Below are 11,153 nucleotides of genomic sequence, written 5' to 3'. Positions count from 1 at the left end.
ATAAATGAATTTTAATGCCCTGTGGAAACGGGTCCATATACAGATGACATGCTAAATATATTCATGTTACCGTTTAAAATCAGCACATTATCCCTATATTCTTTCCAGTTTGGCAATGCAAGACTAGAAAACATTGTTTTCAAGGTAATCTTATTCTTACATTTGCTATCATGGATACATTTGCTCCCTCATCCATGCTATCGTGGTTGTGATAAACTCATTTTCTACTGACCAGCATTTTGCCCAGATGGGTTATATTTAGATACAAATCTAATGAGAAAATTGAATATTCTACTGAATCTTGAAACTGTTATAAGGACAAAAAAAAAAAAAATACTGATCTCCACCATGAATGAACTGAGATCCATTTGCATGTGGATAAAACGTGGCGCGATGCTGCTGATCCTCCCTGCGGCCAGCAGATGCCATAGTTGTTTGCAGAGACTCACATTGTCGACTGCTTCTCCTGTCAGTCTGATTACCTTTGTTTGCAACTGTTTACATTCACTAAATCCAATACCCCACATATATGTGTCTTATCAATATAAGTATAATTTGTGCAATAAAAGTCATTTATAGGCATAACAATACATGAACCTTTCTGAAACAAATTCTATCCATCTAATTCTGATAAGATTATTTTTACAACTGCAAGGCATGGAGTGTTATTAAATCCCATTAACACACAATGATAGCAGGATGGACATTTGTAAAATGAGACATCTGGAGACCGAAGAACAAAGTTACACCGATGTACCCGAATGTAATCACATTATTTGAACAGTTGATTATAGATAAGAACTGACCCATCACGTTCGTGTTCCACCATCACAACGTGTCTGTTAAATAATCCAGAAAATGTGCACAGTGTTAATGCAGAAGCGGCTCCATCGCTGTCCTTTACTCGGTAACTTGGCCAGAACTGAATTTAAAGATTTGTTTGCAAACTTTTTAGCAAACCTTTTCATGCAGGTATAAAAATGAGACGGTAAATGAATTGTGTGATAGTTTGAGACTGTGTGCTATTATGACAGTGCTGTATTCAAGTACATTCAGATGCAAATCCATATTTTTAGTGTGATATGTGTTTGTGTTCTAAAGTAAAAATGATAGAACAGTGTAAGTTGAACTCTGTCCAGCTCTCAGATTTGCATTCTGAATCCTCATGTTTTATTTTCACCGCACTAAACAAAAAAGTTTGAATAAAATGCTTTTAAATTTGTCGGATGACTGAAGCCGAGGCCTCAAAAACGTGAACTCTGTCCCTCCTCTCGCTGGGACGCCTTATTTCGACAGTACAGGTAGACGGAGAGGGGATGGGCAAAGGTGAGCAGAGTCAGCAATGTCAGAAAAATGTTCACCTGCAGACACATGAAGAAACAGGTAAGAAGTTAGAGATGCTTCATTCAATCATTAAATGGTATAGGATCATCACTAGGCCTACTTAAAAAAAAATAAAAAATTAAAATAATCAGTAAAAACCCTGACAATATTCACTATCATAATATCCAACTGAGAATTTCTTAGAAAACTGAATTGTTTTGTCTCCGGTGATTCAAAGCATTTTTTTTTAACTATTTACATACCTAATCATTTTAAACAAATTATAAAAATGTGCATTTTCACATTTGATTGATACTTATTTATGTTTTTGTTCATTTTTATGTGCATATATATCCTTTTTTTTTTTTTAGCCTGCAAGCTTAGAGTTGCAAATGGAGCTACTGGATGGACACACGTTCATATGTTGGTCAAATTGCATAAACTTACATACAAAGGGTCTCCATTCAGAACATTTCTAACCACAGCAAAGAGGGGATACTGCAGCAAGGAAATGATTGCAGAAAGACCCATGATCAGGCCGTAGATTTTCCCAAAGTGATGCGCCGGGAATCTGCACCCACATAAAATGGACATGGAAAAATGCTTTTTTTTCAATTTAAAATAGCAAAACAGGAAAACATTGTAAATATTTCAGACATTAATAGTTTATGTCTCTTCATTCTCAATTAACAACCATACTTGTGAAAATTACACCAATAATAGTTTTATAGTTAGAGCTACAAGAAATGGTGGAGTCTCTTCTACAAGGGGTAAGAAGATAAAATATCATATTTGCACAGGAAACTCTAACATCATATTATGTTTATGTTTACTTTTGTGCATACAACACTCGGATGCAGTGAAGTGTCACTCACGCAATACTGACGAAGGCCGCGTTGCCGCCGTAGAGGAAAGAGCGGTTGATCACCTGCAGGATAAAAGTGCCGTACTGAAGCGGCAGGTAGGGAATAGTTGCAAATACCGAGAAGAACATGCACTGCAGTGATGTCAGGAACAGAGAAAGCACCGAGGACCTCAGGTCTGCTTCTTGTTCGCTTTCTCCTACACGTGCAAACACACACACAATATCAATTCTAATAATTGTATTCTTTAAAAGAGCTGAAAATCGGTTTGTGGTGCGGTTGGTTACCATTAGCGCGTGGTTTGTTCCTGTGTCGGTCCATTATGAGGCCGTTCCAGGGGGCGCAGAAGACCCCGCACAGCTGGGTGCCAGCAAAGGCATTGATGTATTTACTTACTGCAGAGAAAACATGGAAAGGGCTCACACACACACACACACACATACACACACTTGGGAGGGCTGGAAGATACTGACAAAATATACACTGAGGTGTTCTGTGAGTTTTCATTGCTCTGCTTACGGGACAGTTTATCCTCTTACTTCAGTGAAGTGCAATTGAAATGTTAAAAATTAAGTTCGGCTTTGCACGGATCTGGATTTGAGAGCGATGAGTGTGTTTACCAAGCGAGGGTTCTCCTTCCGTCAGTCGCTGCAACGTAGAATTAAGCGTGCCGATAAAGAAGTAGTGTCTCAGCTGCATCAGCGACAACCAGAGGAGGTGAAATATGAATAATCTGGATAGCAAAGCCTCTCGAAAACTCATTCCTATGAAAGAAGAATACACAGAAATTGATAATATGATCATTTTACGATTTATCGTGAACGTCGTAATCGGCGTTCACCTCGATTTTCACGCTCATCTTTTGGTGTTTCATCCTCGGTCGTTACGGTGGAATCACTCCTCATCATTTCTTCTTTTTTTTCCTGTCCAACACAATGGATCCTGAGGTGAAATAAAAACAGTTTTTTGAGTTTACTCTCTTTCGATGCAAGGAGCGCCGGAATCATCTTTATGTGTCTTTTTTTCCACATGGAGCTCCTCCGTTAGTTTTCTCCCCTTGAAAAATCCAAGCAATTATTGTCAATCCCTTTGGAAAATTCAAATATACTGCTCAAAAAAATAAAGGGAACACTTGAACAGCACAATGTAACTCCAAGTCAATCACACTTCTGTGAAATCATAGCGTCCACTCAGGAAGCAACACAGATTCATTTTGACTTGTTTTAAGGACATTACATCAAAGTTGGATCAGCCTGGAGTTTGTTTTTACACTTTAATTTTGAGTGTGATTCCTAATCAGACCTCCATGGGTTGATACAATTGATTTCCATTGATCATTTTTGTGTGATTTTGTTGTCAGCACATTCAACTGTGTAAAGAGCAAAGTATTTCATAAGAATATTTCATTCATTTAGATCTAGGATGTGTTTTTTAAGTGTTCCCTTTATTTTTTTGAGCAGTGTATATAGCATGTGCTATCAGACTTTTTAATTCCTCTTCCCTCAGCCGCAGGGAATCTTCAAATCTTTGTACTTAAGACCTTAAAACACTTGTTAGCCTTAACCTTGACAATTTATATTCTATTGTATTTCTTATTCTCCCTCCTTCCTACAATTATCTATTACTGTTAAGTTTTTGCTTGAAACTCTGGCACAACAATTTCCTTCGGGATAAATAAAGTTGTTCTTATCTTATCTTATCTTATCTTATCTTATCTTATCTTATCTTATCTTATCTTATCTTATCTTATCTTATCTTATCTTATCTTATCTTATCTTATCTTATCTTATCTTATCTTATGTGCGATATGAGATATTGATATTTGCTTTAGAATTCTGACCCGTAGTTGAAATCATCAGGCAGCGGGTGCGGGATGAAGCTTCTGGGCATCAAGACAAGCGTCCTTGTAATGAGGGCGACGCCGCAGGCAGAAATGAATAGAAAAGAGGCCTTGAGCGAAATTCCAACCTCATGTAACAACTGCAAGAGCAGAAAAGACGGCGAAACTTGTCATCAAGTAATAACACGATGTTAAATCATCTGTTTTACTGCTGCTCACCTTGATGACAAGGAAGAGCGCGGAGGACGAGTCGAACGCCCCGTTGTAGAGCGTGATCACGGTGGATCGATGAGACCCGAATAGATTTCCCACCTATAGAGCAAATATAATAAAGATGCAAACTGTATTTCAACACTTCAAATTTACAAAACAGATCAAAAAGGAGGAAATGCCTCCTGTGGTATCAACTTCCTGAAAGCTGATGCTGGAGAAAGTTTGTTGTCGTATGTGAGTCATCTGCAAAGTTATTGTAGGGTGGTTTCGTTGTGAAAATTATTTGTTTTGTCCCTCTAAGCCTCGGACGGGGGGAAAATTCAGATGTCTTTTTTCTGAGTTTTCAATGGGAAAGCTTTCAAGGAGAAATGTAAAAGATTTATGCTTTATTTCTGCATGTGCAATAGTTCCATTGTCTTCTGTGCAATAACCCTGATTTACTCACATAAATATTACATGTGATCATATACATGTATTTGTAAATACACGTGTGCATGCATGTATTTCTAAATACTTTCAATTTTATTTTTATCGATTTATTTTGATATTTACCATTTTTATTGTATTTTTATTATTCACTATTTTATTGTTTTTTTTTATATAGAATTCTATTTTGATTCTTTTGATTCTTTTAATCAACCCCCCCCGGGGGATCAATAAAGTATAATGATTCTGATTTCCATTCTGATTAAACAGGCTTATCAACTGAATTTACATGCAACTCGCTTTGATATGATCCTGTGGTTGCTGAATTTTTCTATTATCACACGCGAGTCAGATCCTGTGTGGGATTTTGGATGTGGTCCTTTGATACAACGTCAAAACAGCTCCAGTCTCAAGCAACTGATGACAAAAGTAACCTTTACAATACCTGGATGTTGGTTATCAGTAACACCATTCCGCCTATGGCCACCAAGGGAAGACCAGGGAACAGAATGTTGGAGATGCCTGATGTAAAAAGTCCAAAATTGAGAAAAATTAGCGTCATTTTGGTAGCTACTAAATGTAATGCTTCTTTATTATGTATCCCAAATATACAAGCAGTCCCGCCTGGTGCCGACCATTATTTCTTTCAGGAATATTGAAGCCATTATTGTTTTATGTCACCAGAATTGTGTAGGTTGCTTAAAAAGGGGAATCTTGCTCTTTTTTGTTATTTATTTATTTGTATTTTTGTTAAAGGATAAATATTTCAAATAAAATCCGACGTGACGTGACATGACTTGTATATTTTAATGCAGGGGTGTCAAACTCATTTTGGTCCAAATTTTTCCTTTGTTTTAGTGTAATGGACGTAAACAGGTAAATGATAAAAATCATTATATGTAACGAACTGTTCCTCTACAAAAATACATGAGGAATTAATATTCAAAATGAAAATTAAAAAAGAATTGATGAAATTACACCCAAAAATATTGCCAAGAGAATATCAAAATCTCTTGTCAAAATTGACAAGAGAAAATCTTGTCATTATGGGAAAATTTGCCACTAGAATTAATAAGAAACTTGATTAGAGGAGGTATACAGGACTGTCTCAGAAAATTAGAATATTGTGATAAAGTCTTTTATCTTGTGTAATGCAATTACAAAAACAAAAATGTCATACAATCTGGATTCATTACAAATCAACTGAAATATTGCAAGCCTTTTATTATTTCAATATTGCTGATTATGGCTTACATCTTAAGAAAACTCAAAAATCTTATCTCAAAATATTAGAATATCATGGAAAAGTATTTTTTGTTTTTTCTATTTGCATTACAGAAGATAAAGAACTTTATCACAATATTCTTATTTTCTGAGACAGTCCTGTAATGTTTACAAAGCTATTCTGGTCATTAAATCAATCTTTGAAATTTTGCCTTTTTTTGCCAGCATTTTTCTGTTTTTTATTTTTTAAATAGAAATAAGAAAAAATATGGTTTTAACAATGTCTCAAGATGTTTTTTTTCATCAAAAAATCATTTGGTTTTCAAATTTTGGAGCAAAAAAAAACATTGCAAAGTTACTTTTTCTTTTTTCCTCGCCTGTTTTTTTTTTTTTTGAAAACCACTGTATAAACCCCTCCACATGCATACTGCATACTTCCTGAAACAGAGCAAAAACGGAAATAGAGGAAAAGAAAGACATAGATGTAAATCCTACCTGAAGTAGAGAACCCCAACATCAAGGTACCAGTAGTGTAAAGACATCTGTGTGTGGGAAAAAAAACAACAAAAAAAATCTTCATCTTCATCTAAATCTACATCAAATATCCGATAATATACGTCTCACATGCCATACAAATAATTTAAAGAACAATGTTCCGAGCGTCTGTGTTGAAAACTGGCTGCCCCTCATTTCCTTTATCTGATCCCTAAGGTGAGTTTGCCTTCCGCCCGTCCAATCCGCCGTCATATTTTCTCACGCCGCACTGTTTTCTCACACTCTCCTTTATTGGAAACATATGGATGAATGCGTGTCATACCGTTTGTTTGTTTTTTTAATGGATAAAAATGTCTGGGAAAATGTATCACTATAATCAGATGGACATGCGTGGATTTAACTGCATGATCAGATGTCTCTCTTGGATATCATGCATTACAACTGTGTTTTCTTCTAAGATTCCAGTCAATCTTCTGCATTCCTTCTTGTCTAGGTTTATTATTTGGCTCAACAAAAGGGGGGTTGGCGTCTGGTAAACATACTTTCGGAGAGTTACTTTCTTCTTTCGGAGGCCGCCCTCTTGGGTCTCTGATGGGCGTTTTTCTTATATCCATAAAAAAAATCTCAAGTAAAATGTCCTCCCCTTTCTCTAAAACATGCAGTTCTAATTACTCGTGAGAAAGCGAGCGGGATTTTAAAGAATAAATGCACGAGGGATTAAATGATTTGCAGGAGAATCATTTTGAAAGAAGTTGCATATCTCAGATTTCCTCCGACAATCTCAATTAATTCTTGTTCCAGCGCTCCTTCGAGATTAGATTCAGAATTAACTTTTTGACATAGAAAGAAATGATGGTGACCTTACATTGCCAAGAGTCGAGTCACTCTGGTCCCAAAATGGTCAAAGATGAAACCATTTGGCATTGTGAGGAAATTATTCAGAAAGGAGGCAATAGTAAATACCAGAGAGAACTGTTCATCCTGCCTGCTGCAATCTGCCGGGGAGAATCATAAACAGAAACAAACACGATCATATTATTGAAATACATGGTGGAAAAGACCAGGGTAAACATAAATATCTCAAAAATGAACATTTTTTTTAGACATTTGTGTTTTTTTTTTTTTTTTATCATCAAATTTAGCACTTGAGAGAACATTTCCATGTATGGGATTTCAAAACCCGCTTCGAGTTCATAGTTAAAGAGACGAAAAGCTCCAAACTGACCTAAAATGTTTGTGCCATTGACGTCTGTAGCGTTAACGCACAGAGAGCTGAAATAGCCCTCCGACTTCAGGACGTACACGAGCGAAGCCCATCCAAACACGGCTCCGGCGAAACAAAAACACTCGATCAGACCCGTGGCAAAAGTGAGACCGCGGATCACCAACAAACTTCTCCTTGGCATGGTCTCTGAAAGAGAAGCGATCTTCAAATCTTCTCACGGATATGTCAAAGATGGTTTAAAATGAAAACATCTGGACTCTCATGGAAAACATGTGTGCCTCCGCGTTATTCCAGATGTGGAACAGAGATGGTCTTTACTCTTTCTTGGTTCCGGTGCTGAAAAAGAAAAATGTTTTTGTTTTTTTTTTTTTGTCATTTTTATGTAACGCTATCCGTCAACAAAGATAGAACCAGCGAAATAAAATTTACTTTTTAAGTTATAAAAAAATATTATTCAGCCTTCACCCGCGGTACTCACTCATAGATCTCGGCGAATGCCCCCAAATGCTGTTACTCCTCCATCCCTTCGAATTTTATAAGCCATCTCGCTCTTCCTTCCTCTCAGTGGTTCCCCCTCCTTCCTCCCTCCTTCCCGTCACCAGGTTTCCTTATCACACTTTGCTGCAGAAACCATCCATCTGGCACGGCCCGGGGTTTTGCAGAAGAGCGGTTTGGCGACGCCCTTTTTACTCCGCCAGGCAATCTACAGGAGCAGTTGGTTTGACGTGTTAAGAAAAATAAATTTCTTAACACTTGCAAAGATGCACTGACAAAAATGCCCGATACCGAGTTATCGCAGATGTAGAAATTTCCATTTCATCTATATATATTGGGAGGTTTTGCACAGAGCTATGTAATTTGATAGCAAGGGGTCTGTTTTTGATTTACGTTGGGCTTAAAGCAAGCATTTCTTTCAACGTTGCCTCATGAGATTAGAGAATTGCAACGGCACAGAAGAACCGCCCCAAAAAAAGAAAGTATGCACGTTTCTAGGAAAGTTCTCATTCATTTAGTCGTCGTCATCTTGTCAAATCTCATGGTGTTCTAAAGTTTTGACGGAACCTCTTGGATGAAACTTCTTCAAGGAGAAAAACTGAGTCCAGTTGCTGTGATGAAGTATCCAAATCTACCAACCTATTCAGTATTAAAATTCAAATTGTCTTAAAGCATATGTTTTATCAAAGCACAACAATTTTGCACAAGAACGATCCAAAAGATTGTTTCTCATTGAAAGTGGAAGGGACCTTGATTTAAAATCATATATCTAATGTTACTTTCCAACCTGTTTCATGTTTGTGATGGTGAAAAAGTAAAAACAAATGCAAAACAAACTTTATCGCATGGAATCCAACCGATAGGCTTACGGTCATGCATTGTTTTATATCGTTTGTATGTCATTTTAATTTCATTTTAAATGTAACTGTATTCTTCTGCTGCCTCTTGGCCAGGACTCCCTTGAAAAAGAGGTTTTTAATTTCAATGGGAATTTCCTGGTTAAAAAAAGGAGAAAAAAAAAAATTGTTCACACATATAAAACGCCAAAACTCTATCTGAACATCGATGCAAAATATCGATGCAAAAATCCTTCACATTAGGCGTCCGAAACAAGAGACACGTTGGACCATGTGAGGCGAAAACCAGCGATGTGCGTGTCAGAAATATTTTAAAAACAGGAATAACAAGCGAGGGAAAGCGCCCGCATCAGCAAGTTCGCCGATAAAAAATGCCATCATCTCGTTTTGTGTTGCATTGGCCATGGGACTCTTTCTCCATCACGCACAAGACTTCTTCTTTCCATAGCGAAAAAAAAAAAAAGACGAAAAAGCGCCTCACATGACCTCTGACGTTTAATCATCCGCCCCGGCTCCTTGATTAAATGTTAACAAGACGTTGCAAATTAGCATATGAGATAACCATTATGATGCTTTAAATATCTAGAGCGTCTGCAAGTATTGTGTGTTCTTATCAAATCAACGGTAAACAAAAGTTAAGTTAATCATGGCATTCTCTCACATTGGCTCGTATGCTTATTTAGCATCTTTTCGAATTCAGATTCCACTTCATGACCCCCCTGAAAAAAGACAATTGTGTTTTATAATTGTGCATTATTTCCCAATTCATAGTCCCTGATTCAGCAATATTAGTGAGGAACTTATTCATATCCAATGGCAGGAGGTGGACTCTCTATAGGCTCTCTATACTCAGATAGTACTATTTATACTCAGTTGAAATTTTTTGGACCAGATAATTACTCTTAAGTTAGGGACAAAATCACAAATCACATGCCCACAATGGAAAATGCATCATAAAATTAAATTCCAAGAACTGTACTACAATGAAAGTATTAATAAATGCAAATGCTCAATGCAAACGCTTAATAAAGCGCAGAAAAATAGCTTTCTGGAAATACGAGAGAGAAATATGAAGTGTAACAATATATAAATCACATCCTCCAACTGCACAGCCTTTCCCAATAATACATATGAAGTAGTCATGAGCACAACATTATCTCTCGAAATTTTATGACGCGTAACCTTTTAAAGGTCATACTGATGACCTCTACCTAGGTTTCTGTCATGTGAACTTATAAGAGAAAGTGTCAATGCAAGAAATGCATATTTATTTGAGTTATAACACCAGGATGCGTGAAATTACTGAAGAGCTCGTGCTTATTTGTGCATTAAAATGCATCATATATTTAGATAGATCTAGATTTGCTCAAATAAGCAATAGAAAGTCTGATCTCCTGCGACGTGCAAAGGCAAGGTGAAAACTTGTTTGCACTTTTGTCCTCACCGTCAATCGCTGCACGTATTATTTGTGCATTAAAATATCAAGACAATCTTAAAGGAGTGACGGATCCTGCACCGCCTCCAAGAATTAACGCTGTCATTTTCAGGAGCGGTTTGTACCATCCGCTGGCTCCCCTGTGTGGTGACGTTTATTAAAAGACTTGAAGCAGCACATTTTGACACAAATAATCCTGTTTTTTTTTTTGTTTTTGTTTTTTGCAGGATTTTCAGAAAAATGGGATAAACACTGAGGAATCAGAGAGATTTTAGATAATTAGAAGGAAAAAAAAGAAGAAAAAAAAAACAACGCATACAACATGAGATAATATAAGGGATTCATTGCAGGTTGGGAAATAAGCGGTTGCATGGGAGTTAAAAGTATTCAACCAAGACATAATAAAAGAATTTAAAAAATGTTTAGGTGTAGAAATAGACATAGAAATGAAGCAGAAATAGAAGGAAAAAAGAGGAAGCCTTTAATAGTCAACTTTTATTTGCTAGTGAAGCAACATCTGCTGTGTAAAAACACACATGTCTCAACAAGTTATAATGTCTTGTCTTTTGATCAAAATCGCTCTCCTAATTCCTTTTTTAATTTCCAACAGTGACATTTTATGCATATTAACACACAAACTCTTACACATTATCATCATACTTATTATCTTTGTTCTCAGAGATTGAAAGGGAATAAATAGAAGAATATTAGCCTTCCAAAAATGAAAGAAAAACAACATTTCAACAAAGTAATAAAA

At 36.5% G+C, this 11,153-nt stretch overlaps 1 protein-coding gene across 1 annotated transcript; it reads right to left on the bottom strand.

The window, feature by feature from the left end:
- On the bottom strand, nucleotides 1–8,282 carry LOC147227666 (equilibrative nucleobase transporter 1-like). The gene is made up of 14 exons (XM_086158647.1): nucleotides 8,088–8,282; nucleotides 7,928–7,945; nucleotides 7,610–7,795; nucleotides 7,250–7,379; nucleotides 6,385–6,431; nucleotides 5,111–5,187; nucleotides 4,246–4,338; nucleotides 4,027–4,166; nucleotides 3,028–3,128; nucleotides 2,807–2,950; nucleotides 2,474–2,581; nucleotides 2,199–2,385; nucleotides 1,771–1,894; nucleotides 1–1,361 (listed from the first exon to the last, which is right to left on the bottom strand). The coding sequence occupies exons 1-14, from the start codon at nucleotides 8,089–8,091 to the stop codon at nucleotides 1,245–1,247; spliced, it is 1,476 nt and encodes a 491-aa protein (XP_086014773.1). The 5' UTR covers nucleotides 8,092–8,282; the 3' UTR covers nucleotides 1–1,244.
- Nucleotides 8,283–11,153: the final 2,871 nt, after the last annotated feature.

Source organism: Fistularia commersonii, chromosome 13, assembly GCF_037954325.1.
Source record: "Fistularia commersonii isolate RoL2024-O1a breed Wild chromosome 13, RoL_Fcom_v1.0, whole genome shotgun sequence".
In the NCBI taxonomy this organism is placed as follows: domain Eukaryota; kingdom Metazoa; phylum Chordata; class Actinopteri; order Syngnathiformes; family Fistulariidae; genus Fistularia; species Fistularia commersonii.
Note: the sequence above shows the minus strand (reverse complement) of the source record. Positions and strands in the feature narration are given on the sequence as shown.